The sequence below is a fragment of the Uloborus diversus genome, chromosome 3, assembly GCF_026930045.1.
Source record: "Uloborus diversus isolate 005 chromosome 3, Udiv.v.3.1, whole genome shotgun sequence".
In the NCBI taxonomy this organism is placed as follows: domain Eukaryota; kingdom Metazoa; phylum Arthropoda; class Arachnida; order Araneae; family Uloboridae; genus Uloborus; species Uloborus diversus.
This window is the reverse complement of record NC_072733.1, coordinates 126,406,236-126,428,350: the sequence shown is the minus strand read 5'-3', so window position 1 is coordinate 126,428,350 and position 22,115 is coordinate 126,406,236. Positions and strand designations below refer to the sequence as shown.

The 22,115-nt window shown below is 32.2% G+C and overlaps 1 protein-coding gene across 2 annotated transcripts in view; it reads left to right on the top strand.

Moving 5' to 3' along the window:
* Window positions 1-22,115, top strand: part of LOC129218415 (serine/threonine-protein kinase 3-like) — an 85,847-nt gene that overhangs the window by 51,921 nt on the left and 11,811 nt on the right. For both annotated transcript variants that reach the window (XM_054852670.1, XM_054852669.1), the window contains 3 exons: window positions 6,377-6,439; window positions 14,300-14,464; window positions 14,553-14,720. In XM_054852670.1, coding sequence (XP_054708645.1) covers window positions 6,377-6,439; window positions 14,300-14,464; window positions 14,553-14,720 — 396 coding nt within the window. The remainder of the gene's footprint in view (window positions 1-6,376; window positions 6,440-14,299; window positions 14,465-14,552; window positions 14,721-22,115) is intronic.

Below are 22,115 nucleotides of genomic sequence, written 5' to 3'. Positions count from 1 at the left end.
CAGGGTTTAAGATTTGACATCTTTATTTTATTTTACCCGGATGAGTTTCAGTTTTACACGGATGCGGCAATGCAAACAGGTAACATTTTCCCCTCTTTCAAAATCCAAACTCGTAAAGATTGCAGATTACGTGTAATCAATTGTATTTTGGCGTGCTAATAATCAAGCTTGGGCCACTGGAGACATTTTATGCAATTGGTTCTAGAGCTCTTTCCAGAAATAAAGTTTTTAACTCACACAGTTCAGAACTCACTGAAAGAAGAGCTTTTAGGGGTGACAAAACAGGCCAAAACCAACGAGGATACCAACGTCCTTGATGCACAGCCAAAAACGTTCACATTGAAAATTTTGAGCCATTCCTAGACGATAGAAATCATCTTTCTGATTTGTTAGTGAAGGAAGATTCTGTCATGGAAATGACGCAAGTGATCATGGATGCGTTAATGCTCTACAAAGAATTACAGGGACAAATTCTTAATGACTGCCAAAAAGGCTATCATAGCCAGCTCCTCTTTATTAACAGAACACAAAATTAAATTATGGTTTCTTTATGCCTGTTGTGCATAAAAGGCGATATAAGTACACATTAAATTTATACAATTAGACATCACTAAAATGAAGTATTTTGTTATCTACAGAAACAAACCCCTATTTTAACACTAGTATAAGGTCTCAATTTATGCAGTTTTGATTTACATTTCCGTGGAACATTACCTCCCGCGTAAAATAAGAGTCTACTGTATTTACAAATTTCCAAAACTCAAATGTCTTTCATATGTATATTAATTGCACAAAACGCTTTCATAATAGGTAACCCAACGACTTGAACATTAGCACAAATAGCTCAAAGCTCCGCATGAAAGTTTTTAAACCCTCCCTGTAATTATTTTTTGGTTACGGCCCTGCTTGAACAATTTTTCTTTGGAGCTGAGTGAAGGTTTTTTTAGTCGACTCAGTTGAGAAAGTAAGAACAGTTGGAAGATAATTTTGTGCTTTATCAATGTAGTTGTGTATTTTTTTTCATTATTAAATCTGCTTTTAATATGTCTAACCTAAACAATGATTACCTGTTGTTTCTGCATTTTACTAACTTTATGCAAAAAATATTTGAGGTGTATTTTTAGAATTTGTCCAATTCATTCAATGACTTTGACTTTCATATCTTTCTATGCAATGTAAAAAAGCTGTTGGATGAAAACCAAGGCTGTTTAATTTTAGTCGTGCCAAAAGAGCTGGCAGGCTTTTTTTTGGTTTAAACCATTTAAAAAAAGTTGGCAATTGTAAGAATTTTTTTCCTGAAATTTTTATTTTAGTTTAATCAAAATGAAAGTTATATTGCAATTACTACTGAATAAACAAATGTCATGAATCAAGATTAAAAATTTGGTTGTTGTTAAATTCCATTGTACGGAAGGAAATCTTTCTACTTTTCACCCCCCACACTGATAAGTAAATTTTATTATTTTCCTTCTACATTATATATCTAGAAACAATTTTTCCAGTGTACCTCTTTACTGCAAGCTTCAGTCATATTTTAAAAGAGAAATGGGAAATTGAATCACATTGTTTACTTTAGACTTATGTTATATAAATTTCAGACAAAGGTGCTCATCAATAGCAGCAGCAATCTAAATTGATTTTTAATGACTGCAGAATATAGTTCTGTTTTGCGCATTGTCACCTATATTGATAAAAACAACAACAATAATAGGACATAAAAATAGCAAATTATTGTATACACATGTTTTAGGGTTACAATGAAGTCTTTTTCAATGCTAAAATCTCAACTTAGGTGGAAGACTATCAAACAAAATTGTAAGGATTTTGTCAGGCATTTGAAATAAATTGCAGTTATTATTCCTTTTATCGTTTTATTTTCAGCAAAGGCAGGGATGTGCTAACTGAGTCAATTGCTGATCCTGCTCCAAGCTGCTACAAAAGACTGCTTAATGTACTTTTTTGCATTAAAACAAACTAACTTGCTCCCAAAAGTGCAGTTTTGCATTTAATATTGCAATCCTTTGGCATATTTGGCAGTTTTTTAAGATTAGCATAAAGTTTATGCATTTGGAACTGTTTTTTACAATTTTTTCAGTTAGTCTTGATTTTTTTATGTATTTCAAAATCCGATCGCATCTGTTTTTGCAAAACACGATCGTTTGAATTTACTTTTTGATTCTACTGCTTTGACATTAATAATTTTTTATTAACAATTATTTTCAACTATTATTATATTTTGCATTTGGTAAAAGAGGACTTGTAAACTCGTCTTTTCGCTATGTCCACTGGAAAATGTCAATACAGTTGCACCCAAACTGATTTAAACCAAGGCCATCTGCTAAAATTAATAGCTTTTACCAATCTTTATCTTGAGTTTCTTAAGATTTTAGGAAACAAAATTGATCTGTAATTGTGATTAGAGACATTTAAGATGCCGATAAAAAGCAAAAATCGGGGAATTCGAATATTCTGGTACTGAATATGCAGACATTGCAAGTTTCTCAAATTCAAACATTTTCCCCATATTTTTAGCCTTTCTTAAAATTTGGCAATCATGTCAATTATTTAAATTATTAAATGTACCCTTATCATCTAGTACAAAAAATATTTTTGTTGTGAACGTTTTGTTTTAAAACTTTGTTTTTTTTTTTTTTCCACCCTTTTCATTTTTGTTTCACATTTATTTGAAAATTCTTTTTCTTATGACATCATTTGTCAAAATCGATTTTTCACTGTAATGTCATTATTTGTTTATTATGATTAAATATGAAACAGTTGAAAATAAAATATTTTAATAGTGTCTTTTCTTGATCTTCAGATTTGTTAATCAAGCCTTATACATAAGATTAAAAAAGAGAAAACTTAAATATGACGATTAAAAAATATATAGATTATGAAGTAGCTCTTTAAAAGTCACTTGTAATTTGTTAAGGTAAAGTTTTTAACTGTTCTTTTTTAATTTTTATTATATTTTTTTAGCATTTTTTGAATATGTTTTTGAGTTTTATGCATATGTATCTAATGTAGTTTATGTGTACATATAAACTACAAAAATAAAAGCGGATAAATTTTTAAAATAGGTAGAAGTACTATAACTTAAATATGTACTAAAGCAGCAGTGTATTAAGTAAAGTTAAGGCTTGAATTAAATTTAAATCGGGGGGAAAAAGTAAGGAAAATGTAGGACAGGACTGGCAGTGGCATAGCTACAGTGTTTGTCGCTCAGTGTGCTCCCTCAATTTGTCGTCCATTTGTTGTAAAGTAGCAAGTTTACTATAAAAATAGAAACTTAAGAAAAAGAAATCCAAAATTACATTCCATACTCTTGCAAAAGAAAAGTAAAGTGGGGGGGGGGGAGGAGATTTGCAGAGATTGAAGTCTCTAAACCAAAATTTAAGACACTATTAGAGGAAGTTCTCCACACTCCAGGGCCCCTGTACCTACCACAGTTTGTGGTTTAACCGGTTGGATAAGACCCTGAAGACAGCTCTGATTTTTTGATCCAGACCAGAAACCAAAAAATCTCTGGTCCAGCATCCCCAGAGGCATTGTTTCACTTGGAGGACTTTGTGACCACGAACATATTTAAGGTCCCCCAGTCACCATTAATGAAGACTGGATCTTTGACCAGCTGGGATCAAACCACGTCCCTAGAGGAAGTTCTGGGATCAGGTACTCTGGTATCGAAGCGGTGGTGGTTGCTGCAGCCCCATAGCCTCTTTTGGACTCGCCATTGCATTTAAGTATTGATGCTACTCTAAAAAATGCTGCTATTTTTTCTCCTATATATATTAATTTTTTAACTATGCAATAGTGTATTTTTAAATACAGAGATAATGTCACGATCCACAGGTTGGGAACCCCTGCAGTGATAGATTAAACTCGTAATATACTTATCGTGATACTTTCCGCAAAAAACGGGTTCAGTTTGACGCCCCTAAAAAAGTGCCACCCAGGGCAGACCGCCCCCTCTGCCCCATCCTAGCTATGCCACTGAAGACAGGACTTATCAGTTGTGAATACTACTTGGCAGATTAAATAATAGAAATTGAGAAAAAAAGAGCTTCTTTAATTAGTTGAAATTATGACTTTTTTACCCTTTAATCTCCCTTTTGATTATTATCATGTCTCACACATATTTCTGTGTATGAGATACATATATATTAGGGTGGTCCTTATTTATATGGGAATTTTTTTTTTTCGGAATTCAACAACGGGACGGACGGTTAACGGACTCAAATATCCTCTGGTCAGACCCCTGAAAACATTGGAGGATAATCTCCTACCATTTGCTGAGCTTATAGGCAGACCTCAGTGAGAATTTCAGCAAGACAATGCTTCAATTCACGCTGCGAGCAACACAAAATCCTGTTTAAATTCACATAAAAAAAAAGTTTTTTATTGGCCAGTATGCATCCCAATAGATAATCTTTGGAACCTTATGTGTCGCGAAGTTTGCAGCAATGGTAGACAATAATACACTTCTGTAAAGGAACTTAAGGGAAATTCAGAAAGTATGGGTACGAAATTGAACAATCAACTGAATCATGCAAGATTCAGTTTCTTCAATAGAAACTAGTATTTATGAACTAATAAGCAAATTTTAAAACTGTTTTAAAATTAATTTTGTTTTTGTGTAAACTTTTGAGACAATGTTAATGTTTGTTACTATGTAATAACTTGTAAAATGCACAAGTCAACTTTTCATTCTTATAAATATAAAAAACTATGTATAGCATATTAAACTGAAGCAGTCTTAGAAAAACTGATTAAATGTTTTTCGAAATCTGTGTGACTTAGCTCATTCTCTAAGCTTTTGTATCGCAGGGTACATGCCCGGAAAGCACTTATATTACTCAAAAATAGTTAGTCACATTTGTAGAATGAATAAAGTTTAAAAATCCTTTATTAGTCTATATCAATGATTTTTTTCTCTTATTTGAACCACTTATTTAACTATTTGTTTAAGATTTATTTCAACTAGCTGTATGTTGTTTCTTTGTGAATTACTTAACTTCTGTGATGTTAATACAATATTTTTAATATCTAAATTAAGTAAATTGCATCTTTGTTTTTTTTTCTTTCTTTTTTTTTTTTAAATGTACACTATTACAGGATGCAGCAAAAAAAAAATGTGAACAATGGTTGCTTCATTGCAAATGAAAGTTCTTTTAAATGAGTGTCTTGGTTTATTTTTGTCTCTCACTTTAATTAGAAAGTAATTTATAATTTGCCTTCTAGTTTATGTTTTTTTGGTTTTTTTTTACCATTTCAAGCAAAAGCCTTGCTATTTTAATGTTTAATCAAAGAGAATGACAGTTCGTTTGTTTGCTATGTCTCGGCAAACAGTACTTGATGCAATATGTCATTTCAAGTAGCTTGAAATGATAGTCTACGTCCAGGAAGTGTACAGAGACGAACAGTGAACATTTCCCATTTATGTTTATCGTCAGGCCATCCAAAAGTGAGAGTTTAATGAAATCCTCTGGTTTCTATGAGAGAAGTCGTTCGTGAGGCGGGGGGGGGGGGATATGACCAATTAGTGAGGCTAAGGGCAAAACCAGCCTTTTGCTGAAGACAGCAAATTTGTACATCTCCAAAGATGCCAGAAATGTTTGAAACGGACCACAAGTTCGCACTGGAACAGACATCTTTAACTGAGGAACATCTCTTTATTGTTCAACTAACTAATAAGTCCCGGAACTACAGATTTGGACTGTAGAGATTCCCAACATCTTAGCAAATGTTGAACATCACCAAAATCTGAAGTCAGGCTTGGTCTGTGATGGAATTAGTACAAGCAGCAAAAGATCTCTGGTTTATGTAGATGAGAGTGGTAAAATTAATCAAAAAGTGTAACTGAAGAATGTTCTAAAATAGAAGCTCTTGTACTACTGGGGGCCTAAGATCACTTCAAAAATGTAGACTGGACGTTTCAATGAGACTCTGCACCAGTTCAGATGGCCCAAAAGAGTGGTGCAACACGCATTTTCCTGACATATCATGAGTGGCCCTCTACTTGCTAGACCTTAAGTGTACAGTGTAATCCCGTGGATTACATTGTATGGCCTATTTTAGACTCTGAGGTCTACCCTAACCTACCCAAAATTTTGGACTCTTTTAAGCAATTGCTTTAGAGGAAATAGGATTGATTAAAGATAAGACTTGTGGCCCTTGGCTGAAAGTTTTCATAAGCAGTTGTACCTCTATCCATCCTGCAAAAGGCGGTCAGTTTGAAACCAATTAAATTTATTGATGCAAATGTCTACTAAAAATATTATTTTTTGTGCTTTGCTAGTTATTTTTAATAAACTTACATGGAAAATTGCTTGTCTGGATTTTTTTGCCGTACCCTGTATTAAATATATTGTTTTAGATTGTTATGGAATACTGTGGAGGTGGTTCTGTATCTGACATAATGCGACTAAGGAAGAAAACGGTATGTACTTTTAATTGTAATTAAAAAATGTTTTGAAAATATAGTATCAGAAAATTAGCATTAGAGGAAAAGGTGTAAATGTGGGTGCCATCTTTTGTTTTTGATATAAAGTTATTTTCAATTTGAAAATTTTTAACTTTTTGTCTTTCACAATAAATTATAACAAGTTTCCTAAATGCGAGAAGGCAAAACAATGATTAACATCCATTATTTCATTTCAAAAATAACAATTTACAAAAAACTTTTGAAAAAGCACCAGTAAGAATCAAGTGTAAGTATGAGCCCTCTTCAAAAGAGTCACCAAATATAGTTTAAAAACAGCATAAAACAATACAAAATGGTGAAGAATTATTTGTTGTAAGGAGAGATATTTACAGAATTCGCAAGCATAACTTGCTCTTTCAGCTCGGCACAATCTATGTGTGCCCACATTTGGCACATAAAACATTTTACTCACTCCTATCTACTCCCCAAGTGTCTAGAGAGAACTTTTCATCACAAAAGATGCAAGTTGCATCATTTGAGTCTGGTTCATCCCCACTGTTGACATCAAGAATGATGTAATTATGTGCACCCTTTAAATGGGAGCCCATATTTACACCAACCCCACCTAGGAAAGATGTCCCTTATCGCATGTAATGTAAAAGCATGTGACTCAAGGTGAGCTTCAAAATATAGCTTAAGATCTCCACTTTACGTGTATCACTGAAATTATTTTTAACTAAGCAAAAGAACTTGAAAAGGACAATTTCGCATAACCTCTTAAACCTTTGCTGTCCAGAATAAACACCAATTTGTACAATAATTCACACTGCATCCACACTACTTGAAAGAAGGTTTTCAACTGCTCTCTTATATTAGCAAATGATGCCATCTACAGGTCTCACTGCCAGTCTATAGTATCTCCCCATAGACACTAGGGAGGGATGTCCATATTTACACCTGTGCCCGTTTTCACACCTTCTCCTCTATTGGTAATTCTCCCAATTGCAAAGAAAGTAAATAAGAAGAAATGCTTTTTGCACTAAGAAAAAAATATGTTCCCTTAATAATCTAGTGCCAGGGTTCTCAAAATTTTTCGATTTGCGGCAGCACCCTTTAAAGGATTAGTATTTTCTCGTGGCACCCTGCACTATCTGTTTATATTCCGGTATATTAATATCATGTACACCACATGGCACCCCTAACTTCCTCTTATGGCACGCCAGGGTGCTGCATTACTCAGTTTAAGAACCTCTGCTCTAATGTGCATTTTACTGACTGAGAGATACAATGCAACATCGTAAATGATTTAGCAAGATTGAAAAAATGGTAAAACACCTTTAATATGCATATAAAAAATAAATTTTAATTTGAGAAAATGTAGTCAATGCTATAGAGAGATTAGTAAATGAATTAATTTCTGCTCTTAGGATGGATTTTGCTCTTGGATATAGAGTGAAGGAATTTTACGTCATGGCAGCCTAAAGGGTAAAAACCCCCTTCTTTGCCAAATTGCTCACAGGTTCTTTAGTGCTCTTGAACTTGTATGGGGACTTTTTGTCCTGGGGGGGGGGTTGACCCCCTACGGGATTTTCCAAAATTCGAACTCATATTTCATATCTTTGCTAAATTTAGCACAGTCCTTTGATGCTCAAGAATTTACATAGGAGAGTTTTCACCCCTCTATGGGGTGTTGACCCCGATTTTGGGGGTTTTGCCAGAAAATCTCTGAAACGATCTGTTTAGGCCTATTAGCAGTGGTGGCAATTCGGGGGGTGGGAGCGACCGCCAACCCCAATTTTTTTATCATTAAAGATCGCCTGAATGTTTTTAAGATTTTAATTTGAAAATAATTCTGGAAGGTCACCCAACGATAGCCTAAAACTGCATTTTTTAGACTTCGGTTTCAAAAAATTTCCGGAGGAGAACCTGTAAACACGCTCTCTCCTTGTATCTTCAAAGAGGACCTAAATTTGTATTACAGGAATGGGAAATTTTTCTGAGAAGCGAACGTGCTTTTCCCTAACATCAGTAAAAATATGTAAAAATGTTTTTTTAAACCTCCAGTTAAGAAATTCGGAAGTAGTCCTCCTCATTTTCCTTTGAAGTCGCCAAAGAAAGTCTAAGATTGATGTTTTAGGACTTTATCAGTTCCATAAGATTTACCGGGGAGAACCTCCGAACTTGTTCTTTCCTCATTAAGTCATTCAAAAATATCCTGAAATAGCATTTTTAAAACGATTCAACTCTGCAAAATTTTTAGGGGAGAAATCCAGAACGCCTTGCCTTCAGTTTACTAAAGATGTTCTAAATTTGCTTTTTTAAGACACCAGTTGCGGGATTATTTTTGGGTAGTTACCTTTACATCACCAAAGACATTTCTTTTGATACTTCAGCTTCGAAATTTCTTGGGGAAATGTTTCCGAAGTGCCCCCTTCCCCTTAAATCACCCAAAGAGAGCCAAAAGTAAAGTTTTCAGCTTCCTAAAATTTCTAACCCCCGCACTTACAATCCCCAATCGCCGCCTCTGCCTATTAGTAACACTTCTTGGAAAATAGAACACTACTTTTGATCATACGAATATAGTAGACCCTCATTTTGCGTGGATTTGATTATAGGCGGTTTAAGATTTGTTGACATCTTTATTTTTTTTTTTACATGGATGCAGCTTGCAAACAGAAATTTATCCTTCTTTCAAAATGAACTCCTGAAATTGCAGATAACACATAATAAACTGCATTTTAGAGCACTGATAAGCGAACTTAGGCCATTGGAAACATTTTTTGCAATTGACTCCAGAAGTAAAGTTACTAAACTTGCACAGTTTAGAGCTCACTGAGAAGAGTTTTTAGAAGTGACAAAAGAGAACAGAACCAACGAGCATACCGATATCGATGAGACGCAATCGAAAGTTTTCCCATTGAAAATTCTGAGCCATTCCTTGACAATGGCAAATGATCTTCATGATTTGTTAGTAGAGGAAGGTTCCCCCATGGGAACGACAAGAGTGATTATTGAAACGTTAATGCCCCACAAAGAACTACAGAGAAAAATGACTCAAAAGAATATCATAACCAGCTTTTTTTTTTAAATAAACACTAAGTGAATTCACGTTTTCACGTTGTGCATATGTATCCAAATAAGTACAGATTTAGCTTACTATACATATGTATCTGATACTAAAATGAAGGTTTTTTTTCATCTATGAAACATAACCCCTTTTTTTACATTAGTATTAAGTCCTTATTAATTTCCATAGAACGTAACACTCGCATAAAACGATGGTCTAGTGCACTAGTCTCGAACTTTTTTACTTGCGGGTCACATTGTGAATTTTTTGAGACAAGGCGGGCCGGTCCATCAATATTTTAACCCAAATGGTCCATTTAGTGCTTGCTCCCTCCTCTACCCATACATTGCAAATATATATATTTTTTAATTAAGCGCTCAGTGGTAGTTTTTGAAAAATTCTGAGCTTGCTTCTAAGTTGCTATATTTCCTTATATATATTTGCTGTTAGCTAAATGAAATTATATTTTAAGTGCCCTTAAATTTCTAAGATAAAACGATATGGAGTATTGTAAAATTTAGAATAGTACAGAAAACTGAAAGAAAAAGTATTCTTTCACAAAATAAAATGAATTTAAAAACAAAAAAGACTAATGAGTGAGTGATACAAGACAAAATTATTGCAGTGCACTACAAATTGAGTTGATGATGATTGGAAACTTGGAAATAAATGAGAACACAACACGTGTGTGTGTGTGTGAAGCTTTTAAAGTATTTTCAAAATATTAATAAGAAGATTGCATTTGTTTACCACTTAATATTTCAGTTCATTCAGGGATAAACTTTGAAGTTCCAATCATTAAGAGGGATTTTAAATGTTCGCCTGATAAAGAAGATCTGTATTTAGATTTAATGTACTTCAATTTCAAAACGCTTGTTCACAACCACAGTCACCAAGATACAATCTTTCACCAATTGACCGTCCGTAAAAGGTTTACCAGCTTTAGCCAGAATATGGCTGACTTTGAAACTGGTTTTTACAGCCTTCGCAAATACTTGTTTCTCAGTTGAAAGAGAATTTTTCAAAGAAACAATTTAATCCTCTTGTAGTTTACGGGTTAAATTGTAAAATTTGCTCTTGTGTTTTGTATCATAATGTCTACGGACATTAAATTCTTTCAGAACAGTGACAGCTCTTTGCAAATAAAGACACTGCTTTATTATTGTTATCGATCATGAAATAATCGTGTGTCCACTGTTTATTAAAAGTACAGCACCCAAAATCAACTTTCCATTTTTTTAAAAGAAATCATTGAAAATAAAAGATACTACTCACGATTGCTGCGTTTTTCGTGAGGTGTATGAAACTGCAATCCACATATCTACACCAGGGTTGATGTATAAAAATTTAGAAAAAAGAGCCAAACCACTTCGTGGTATTAGCAAAAAAAAAGCCAGCCTGAGCGAAAACCATCCTCTCTTCTAGATAGATTTTTTAAGGGTTTGGGAATCCACTTTTCCATATTTCTAAGCTAAATAAAGAATCGTACGTGCATGAAGGAACAAAATTATGAAAAACGAAGAGATAAAACTACAATGGTTGATGTTCTGCTTTAAACGCTATTTGTGGGAAAATTTGGGTTTCTGTTATCAAGTTTTTTTCACAAAATTCAGAATCTAGCATTAGAGTTTGACAATAAACATTTAAATCTGGTGTCAGCCTAGCACATGTTTTCCCTGGCCCCAGGAAATGCCCAATGCCAGGGGACTAAAGGGAGAATGTAGTGCGGAGAAAAGAAATTTGTTCTCGGAAAGAGCAAAAAGAGAGATGGGGTTGCTGCACTTGTCGTTAATGGTAAAAAAGATTAAAAAAACGACTAAAAAGATTTTAAATCATTATTTGTAATTAAAAATAAAATCTCAATTATTTCCAATGAGACTGTCTCTGTTCCGAAAAATAGAAAAAAGTTTAAGCTTCCTGCAGGCCAGACAAAATCTGTTCGCGGGCTGGATCTGGCCCGCAGGCCGTAGGTTAGAGAGCCCTGGTCTACTGTTAAAATTGCTCTTTGAGTATGAAATAAACAATTCTTATTTCGTTCTATTTAATATTTTTTAATGTTATTATATTTTTAACATTCATTGAATCTTGGTTTCAGTGCCAGCACACAATATTTTTATTGAATTATGTGAAGTACTTTTTTTCTTTACATTCAAATGTAAAGACCTAACTCGTGATAAAAAACCATTCAGGAGTGTTACATGTGTGACATCTTTCAAAAAGCCTCCACTAAAGTTTTCTGCCGAATGTTTGAAGATGAAAGTCAGGTTACAGATATTATGTATCAAGTTAATTTATGATATGAGATTTTTCTTGAAGTTTGACCTTGAAGAGAAACTTTTGTTCTTTTTGCGTTATTTAGTGTCCAAAAAAAAAAAAAAAGTGACCTGCATATTTTGGGAGGTTAAAAACTTATCAAAGTCTTTATTAAAAAAAATGAAATATAATTATAGTAAAGCATGTCTTCATTAAATTGTTTTTCAAAAAAAAAAGTTAACGATTTAGTTAAAAAATGGCTCTTACATTTATATCACTAACAATGCTTTTTTTTTCTTGTTTTGACATTGTGTAAATGTTATCAAATAAGGCTAAAATCTGGTATAAAAGTATTTTAAATTCAAAATTGATGCTGGAATTAAAAAGAACATATATTTTTTGTCAAAAAAAAAAAAAAAGGTTTGTTTCTATATTGTGTGAAAAAACTTTTTTGATGTGTCAGGACCACTTTTCGTGGAATGGTCCTGCATTAGCTTGTATTTGAGCTACTATGTGATAAAATTGACGTCAACAAATACATAATACTGAAATGTTTGTTTACCCCACAAGTTAGAAAAAGGGGAGCCGTGATCATTTGTTCTCTGGGCTTATGACTCATCTCATCAGTCATCACTAACTTTTGGTTCACTTCAGAAGTTTAAAGGAAGTTTTCCTAGAAAGAATAACCTGAGCTGGAATTATATAGATTGAAATTTTTTGAATCACAAAAATATTGCTTCTTTTAAGCAGGGTTTGCTTGCTATAATGAGTTAAGTTCCCATAGACTTTTAATAACTTTATACCTACCAAATCTGTCTGATTTCCTCACTGAATTGGGGTGCTCATAAATCGGGGCTCGTTATAGATTTTTACTGCAGTGTTCTTTGCTTTCACAGGGTGGCGACAGATCAGGGAGATCAGGGAAATATCAGGGAATTTCGAAAAAATAACAAAAAATCAGGGAAAATTGATTTTATGAAGAAAAAAAAAATTTTTTTTTCACTTTACAAAATTAAATACTCTAATTCCCTACGCATTTTCCACCAATTATCTGTTCAAAAAAAAAAAAAAAAAAAGGTAAAATTAATGAGGTGTACCGCACACTACCGCATATTTGTGCATCTTTTTTCCTCAACATCAAAGTATTGAATCTTACTTATTAACCACAGGATGAACTTCCTAAGATTGCTTCTATGTCTGTTAGGTAGTTTATTTTACCTAGCTTGAAATTTCCTTTTACGCTTTCAATGCTACGTAAAATAAACAACTGTACTGGCAAAGAGAAAGCCTTCATTAATGCCTTAACTCCTTTGCCTTTTTTCATTGTTTCGAAGTAATTAAGTACTGTAACGATTTCAAGAAGAAATCTTTGGTTTTTGAATTAATACTATAAAAGCTTAAACTTCTTCGCATTTTTAATTTAATTGCTAAAATTAAACTTTCAATTTAAAAAAATTTGTTTTTTTGCCGTTATACTATTTGTTGTCACCACAGATCGTCAGGGTTTTCTTTTCTTCAGACTTAAGTAATTCTTTAATTTTATAACCAAGTTGTATTCTTCTTTTATATATTTTGAAATTAACTCATTGCTTTTTTTTCCTTGTATTTCAAAGTTGTTTGTTACAAAAGCAATCTAAGATTTTTTTCGTTACATACTTAAATCATTTGAAATAGAGTTAACTTGTGTACTTAAGTAAATATCTTTATTTTTTATTGTTAAAATGCTGTATTCATTCATTAAAACCTATGTTCTTGATTAGAGAAAAGCTCTCTATGAATGGATGTCAAATGGTTTCATCTGTTTTGCATAAATATGTCAATTAGTTATATAAGAATACTATTACTTGTTATTCTTGCAACAATTATTATACTGTTTAAAAACTTAGTTCAAAATAATTTCAATTACTTTTTAGTTCTGTCATAAGGACACATATGATTTTAAAAGTCATTTTAATAGCTTCTAAAAATTCTTATGCTAAGTGGTTTCTGGAAGTGAAGTATTTTTTTTTAAATTTTCTATAATCTTTCCATGTGTAAAAATTTAATATACTGTTTTGTAGGTTCCCCCCCCAAAAAATGTCTTTTTTTAAAAACCATTTTATTAAAAAAGTAGCATCTTTTTAAAATATATCTTTAGTTCAACAAGTTTACACAACTTAAAACGTTTAAAATACTGCATTTTATACAAACATACAACGGACTTCAAATAGAGCAAAGAAAGAAATCTATTATCATTGGTAACGTAAATCAGGGAAATTTGGTGAACTTAATCAGGGAAATCAGGGAAAAGTCAGGGAACTTTTTTTCACAGTTCCTGTCGCCACCCTGTTTCACATAGCTAAGAAATGAGTATTTTTTTTTTACTTTGCTGAATTAAAAATACAATTTTCTTATTCATTTGATTTTAAAACTACCTGAAAAAAGGACAAGGAAAAGATAACTGCTTAACTTGCACAAATAGTCAAACTTCTTTCCAAATGCACCCATTGATTATGATGTGGCAATAGGAGCTTAATTGTTAAATGAATGACTTTTACAGAAATTTTTTCTTTCAGCTTATGGAAGAAGAAATTGCAACAATTCTTTGTGATACCTTGAAAGGGCTTGAATATTTGCACTACAGACGAAAAATTCACAGAGATATCAAAGCAGGAAACATTTTATTGAATACTGAAGGTCATGCCAAACTAGCTGATTTTGGTGTTGCAGGGCAGTTAACTGTAAGTATAAAATTATAAGTATTTTATTTCACTTGCTTTTGTAAAAATAAAAGAAAGAAAAACAGTCTTACAATCTGTATATTTTTAGGATACCATGGCTAAACGGAATACTGTTATTGGTACTCCCTTTTGGATGGCACCCGAAGTTATTCAAGAAATTGGCTATGACTGTGTTGCTGACATATGGAGCCTTGGAATAACTGCATTAGAAATGGCAGAAGGGAAACCACCTTATGGCGATATACATCCCATGAGAGTAATATTTTTTTCTATTGTGATATTGCTGTTGGTTGTTATTATTTTGTTTCTAACTTTCATTCTATTTAATCAAATTAAAAAGGTTTTGGAAAATGAAATTATTATATGCATCATTTGTTTGGTTTAAGATCATATAAATTATTTTGTCTTTTACTGTACAGTAATTGGTGCTTTTATTATTCATCCTCACAGAAGTTGATTTGAAATGTTAGAGCTACAATTTTTCTCAGTTCCCAAATGTTTGAAAAGAAGAATGCTAATTCCACCAGAAAAGTACTAATTTAAAAGTAAAAGTTAAAAAAGAAAGAAAGAAAATTAGCTCTGATGTTTTCAAAGGGAACAAGTTCTCTCTATCTCAATCTTGAGGGATATACTAGTAGTCTATCGTTTATATCTTGCTATCATATGCTTGTACTATATTACTTGGTTCAAATAGTTTTTGGTCGTAAACAGAGGTGCTCACTGTATAGAGCTTGTAGAAGTTTTATTGTATTTGTCTTGTGGAGTAATCTTTCTAATGTTTGGGATCTTATTTGTTTATACATTTTTGTTCTTATTTTGCAAAAGTCTTAATGCCGGTTCACATACTATTCGCATGCCACAAGGTGAGGGATGGGTGTTAAAATACTTCAGCATTCACATTAGCTCCATCCGATAACCACATGTCGGTATTCATCCGCAAGGGATAAATAGCACATCTGGTGCACTCTAATGAAACCATATATCCATCTCTGGTTAAAAGGTTGCTTGTTTTCTGTTATTTTGTTGATCTTCGAGTCAGTCAGTTATTGTTTAGCATCAGAAAATTGTTTTTACAAATTACTATGGATAGTGGAACTGTTTTTGAACAAAAAAAAAAAAAAAAAAGCTGAAACTGAATTTCAACACAAACAATTAAAAATTAAGCTTTTCATTCAAAGTGAAGATAATTGATTTGAACTCTCATGTTAATTTCATAATTTTCTAATTTTTAAAAAACATACATTGTCATACTAAACAACACGAATTTTGTACAGTAAACATATTGAAGAATTAACCCATAGAAGTTAAAACATCTCTCCTGTGATTGGCTGTCACATTGTCTCCCTAAGTCGAATGGCCGTCAAAATCACACATTCCTAGAACATTACCTGAGCTTTGTTATCCAATCTTTGTTATCCAAAATGTGAATTGGTCTTTATACCTCTTTTGTATATTATGTATCTATACCTACATTTTCGGTTTGTTTGCAATGATTTAAAAGTGACTCTATTAAAAATTTTAAGTTCTTCATTGACTTTTTCCTTTAGTTCACTTATTTTGGATTGAAAAAGAGTTTCCATTTTATTATTGTCCTCTAATGTAAGTGTCCTTTGAAAGTAAAGTTAAAAATATGCATGGAAAAAATTTATAATTGGAAAGCACATTTTCAAAATCTTGATTTCAATGTGAAATCTACCCTTTTCATTCTCTTGTTTTTCCGTACAAAATTATTTTCCCCTGTTTTTCAAAAAAAATCTGCTTCTTATTCCTTCAAAGATGGCAAGTATGTGTGTGATCAAGGCCGACTCTTAAAGTATGCAAAGTTTTTGGCATATCTGCTTCAAAAAAAAACCTTTATCACTAAAAATAAATGAATTACATGAGGCTGTTAGAAGCAAAGAGATGTAAGTGGCAAAATGAAAAATTTGGAGATAACCAGTACACATGGTAGGTGAACATCTCCTCTGTCTTGGGGGGGAAAATGGTACTAGTAGCCCTGGTAGTTGCTGCTATACAGGTTGATTTAGAAAAAAATTTCAGTGAAGGCCTACTTAGGATTTTATCTTTAAACGCGTTTTACTCAAAACTTGAAAATGTCCACTAACATCCCTTTGCTTCTCACTGCCTCATATGCAGAGATGGACAGATTCGTGTTCGTAAATTCAAATCCGAATTTGATTCACAGCACCTTAACATGTCAATCTGAATACGAATACATTCGTATTCACAAGTATGAATTTGAATAGATTTATATTTGCAAGTGTGAATCCGAATACAAAATTTGGATTCACACCTATGAATCCGAATCCAAATCTATTTGGATTCATACCTATTAATCCAAATAATTTTGAATTCACATCTATGAATACGAATCCATTTGGATTCACACTTGGATTCACTGAAGAATTCAATTCAAAAGACCAATATAAATAAACAAAATAAATACCTCGCTACAGGTCGAGTTTCGGGTGTTAGCAAATTTTTTTATGCATATTTATTGGCGTCAAACTAAGTAATTGAACCGAAAATGAATTTCCTACTATATGGAGCCCCAAGTCGAATGCAACTGGTCCCATGTTTTAGGAGTCTTGAAAGAGTTAACAATCATGATTTGATGGTCATAAACACTAAAAATATCTGCATATTTTTCATTATGAATTTGTATTAGGAACAAGTTTACAGAATTTAAGCATTTTTATTAATTGAGAAAAAATATCTTATCTAAAATTAACGAATCAAAGTTTCAATTTATTTGTAAATATAATTTTATGTAAAATAATTTTGCTTGATTTCACAACTTCAAAATATAATTAACATACAAGTTATTTGATGTTACAAAGGACCATATTTGATTATAAAAATTTGTTGCAGTTAGATACTTGTACCATTGAAAACTGAGATTTTCTCTGAAATATTTGTTTTTTAAAAAAAGAATAAATATATTATAATGGAAGAAAAAGGTTTTTTGTTCAATAATACAAACAAAAATTAGTAAATAACAAAGCTAAGATGGTTGAAAGGTTGAAAAACTTGTTCACAATGAAAATTTGGTGATGTTCATATCTCTTGAATCCTATAGATAAAAAGCGTAGTAAAGTGACTTGCGTAGCAAGTGTACTATAAAGGGTTTCGTTGATGATTGTCCTATGAATTTTGTCTATAGAACCCTTAATTTACGAGGAAATCTTAAAAAGAGTTATATACCCTCACCCAGTTCGTCGACATCTTTCGATTGATACCCCACACTGGAGGATTCAGAAAACTTGATTTTTTAACTACACATCAATTATTTAATGAACTTGAGGTAACTAATTATTTTGAGCTGTCAATATTTTTAGTGTGTTTGGGTGGTTGAGTTGTACATGTGTGCCAAATTTCAAGTTTCTAGGTTGAATAGTTTCGCCACAATTCCTTTCACACAGAAAGACACACAAGCTTCCCCATAAGGCTTTCTCGGTTTAGTGAACGAACGAAACCCTAAAAAGGTCCAGTCATGCAACATGACCTAATGAGCGAATTTTCGATGACTCTGAAAAATTTACCACTACCCGTAATTTTGTTGGTGATTTTTTTAACAAGTTGTAGCAGTTTTTAAACGAAAAAAACAAAATCTGGACATAGATATAAAAATCATTTATTGTAGAAACCATAGTCAATTTTATGTGCAGAATAATTTATCTTTCCTACTAAACAGCTGCAGGGTGTTGTACAAATTAAGTGAAAGTCATATACATGAAATTAAAAAGTCAAAACTCATAGAACATTGAGGTCTGCCTCTGAAAATTCATCAAAGCTATAGAATGTCTTATTTGTAAGGAAGTTACAAAGTTTGTGTTTGAAATGTTTAAATGGTATTTTTTTTACTGTTGGGAAGTTTGTTAAAGAATTTGATGCACCAGTAGTTCCTGGCTGTTTTGATTAGCTTTTAGATGATTATGCTTGGTTGCTAATAAAAGGTGTGATCTTGTTTTATAATTATGATTTTCATTTGTTTTAACAAATTTATCTCTTTTTTTTATGAACATAAACCAAACATTGGAGAATGTACAATGAAGGTAAAATTAATATTTTAAATTTAATATAAGACGATTTACAGTTTTCCCTGTATCCAATATTGTCGATCATCCTTATTGCCAGTCTTTGGATAACAAATATTTTTTCCAGTGAAGTGAACACTTTCTTGTGCTTCAAAAAAGCTGGTCTTCGAACTCGTCCTTTCTTATGCAATTCTTGATTTTTTAGCCAAAAGAACCAATTTTAACATGAAAAATGTTTTGCCATCATATCCGCCCAAAAATTTCACCAAAACAGTACACATGAAAGCACTACAAAAAAGTGTTCTGATCATTTTCACTTATAACCAACTGGTTGCCAAGGTATATTAACTTCGTCAGTTTTCAATTCTTATTGAATGAAAACCGTTATCCATTCGATGGAAAGCTCTCAATGTATTCAGTAGTTTTTTTGTAGTTACATATTTATTTATAGAAATCAACTCATTGTAAAGCTGGAATAATTTACTAGTTACCTATATTTCATTATTGGATAAGATTCGTTCCCTTATTCACAACAACGGACTGTGAGTTACAAACATATTCCTAAATTAAGTCACATAGGTACAAAAACCGATGCCAACCATAAGAAAGTAATTTACGTCAGTATAATAAAATACAGTCTTCCCAAGAACATCTTCTATGCAATAAAATAAAAAAGCAATTAAGTATCTGCAGTTAAATGCTTTAATAGTTTGCGAGATGCAAAAACATGTTCCATGAACTTTCACATTTATATACGTGATACAATATTAAACTTTGGGTTTTGCATCAGAATGTTCTGGAATACTTCTAAAATTTTTGGACCCATCTCAATATCAGCATTTTTCTTCAGAAATTCTCTAATACCCAAAACTTGACCTGTAACAAGGTACTGACAGACATTTATTTATATCAGCCTTTTGAATTGAATTTTTCAGTGAATCCAAGTGTGAATCCAAATGGATTCGTATTCATAGATGTGAATCCAAAATGATATGGATTCATAGGTGTGAATCCAAATACATTCAAATTTATAGGTGTGAATCCAAATTCACACTTGCAAAAATGAATCTATTCGAATTCACACTTGTGAATACGAATGTATTTGGATTGACACGTTAAGGTGCTGTGAATCAAATTCGGATTTGAATTTATGAATACCAATCTGCCCATCTCTGCTCATATGTTTCTCAAAATGAGTTCAACTTCTTTGAATTGTTGTATTTCACCATAGTTGAAACGGAATTGTATGTTGGCATAGCTGAACCAAGGGCTAGCAGTGATGATGATTGCTACCCCCTCTTTGATGTGCTAATGCATATTTGATGTACTACTAATTGTTGTGTGTTTCTCATTGCTTTTAAGTTTTATTCTTTAAAAAATGTACACCCCTTTTGAATTTATTTCTTTAGTAAAATTATAAAGTCAATGGAATTATGTTCAAACTTACAAGAAAATTGCCAACACAAGTCATTAGGTTACGTGTAATCCTTATCTGAATGTAGAAAGTTGTGAGCTCCAAAAATATTAATTTGGAAAGAGATTATGTAATGTGTGCTGCAAATATGTCTATTTTATTACTATTTAGAAAAAGTATATGAAGTCATATTGTAGTGACTGTAGGCTAGCAACTGTCCTTAATGGCTGTATAATTTTCTCACGAGTTTGAATTGGAAAAAAATTGTTAGACAAAATTTGCTCATTAACTTTGTCTTTAAGAGGAAAAAAAGCTATTAATGCTTAAATTGCAGACCTACTTGTCAATCATTTGAGAAAATGAGTTCATTCCTTAAAATAGGTAGAAAGGCAAGAAAGGATGCTTGCCATATGTACGAGTTAAGCAACATTTTGGCTATATGAATGTTTTTTTCAAGTTTTATAAAAGGGGAAATAATTCTTTGAACATATAAGACGGAAAAAGAGGCAACATTCTAGCAAACCATTCAAAATTTACTGTCTGCAAGATTTATTTTACTGTTTATTCTAATTGAGATCACTGTAAACTCAAGAGTGAGAAGAAGAGTGAAGTAATTTCATTCTTAATTTATCGCTTGCAAACATAAGTTTGCTGATTATTTTGATGTTAAAAAATGTCAGGCCTAGTTTTCATGTTTAATAAGTAAAATTTTTAGAATCAGTTGAATTGAAAAAAAAAAAAAATTGTATTGTTAATATATTTTTGTTATGTGATTATTTAGACCTGAGATGTTTAAGTTGCAGCAATAACTGCATTGAGTTGGTGGAAAAGTAAAAATGACTAGCTTTGCATTCTTTATTTCAACTCCACTCTCGGCAATTTTCAATTCAATATTACTATAGGAGGCCTTGTTGTGTTTGACAAATGGCTGTTGAAAAAAGTAGACTAACCCATTTACTTTGACTTTGACATGACCAGTGAGACATCTGCCTTGACCATACAAAAGTGAAATGTTTTGCTTCTTTGGCTGATTTCTTAAATTCCAAAATGACATTTGAAGTTCTAGATTCTATACCATATAACGAATTCCGTTCTTCAGTTTTCCTCTGCATGGCTCCACTTCCTTAAAGTGGGTGCTTTTAAAATAAGGCATAGTCAAGGCCATCTCTTGGCAGCCAGACTTTACCAATTGCAGTGTTGAGCACAACCTTTTCATTGCTAATTTCATTTTATTTCAGGTTCTCTTTTCGGACTGGTATTGTAAACTTTTTTTCAATTCTTTTTCAATCTAATTTTTCTTAACTGCTTTCTATCGGTCACAATTTTCTTTATCAAATACTTTGTCGCAAAATTTTTTTCTTTCAAATTTTTATTTTGATAGTTTGTTGTAACAAACATGATCAGGCAGTTGAGATTAAGCTTATGGTGTTTGAAAAATGAAGTTTTTCATGTTGAGTATTGTTTAAAGTAATAATTCTGTTACTCAATCTTGTGTCCATAATCTTTCTGTTCAAATTGGTTACGAAGGAGAAATAATTTGAAAACAGCATGCATAATTTTCATATAAATCCTTTTTTTTTCCTTTTATAAATCAGAACGTATGTAGTTTAAAGTTATTTTCCCCTTCATTGACCATATAATACTGTCAACTCTCAATAACTCAAAGTCCCGAGGGATCAGCTAAAACATTTGAGTTATTGGTATTTTGAGTTCTGTGAAGTTTCCACAACAGTCTCAAGAGTTTGGGACCCGATGAAAACTTCAAGATAAAGGAATATTAGAGTTGTATACTTTGAGTTATTAATATTCGACTGTATATAGCTTCTTCATTGTTGAACTAGCAATTATTTGCTGGTATTCATTAATGGAATTATAGTTGTGGTTTATTGTGCAAGTCAGACATTCATATCAAACTTCAAATTGTTTCCCCATTCATTTTTATGTTGCATTAATTAGCTGACTTTTGTAACAGTAGCAATCTTAAGTTGAATTAAAAAATAAAGAGATGCTTTAAGCCATTGGCAGAAAGAAATTTAAGAATTAGGGAGGAAAACGGCACATTCTTAGATTACTTCGTAGAAACGTGGAATTTTCTTTTCATTTTAAGAGCAATGAACATATCATATTGACATTATAGTACGGAAAGGGCACATGTATGACTTTTTGTCTAAAAACCAATTGATTTTGTTCATTTGCATTA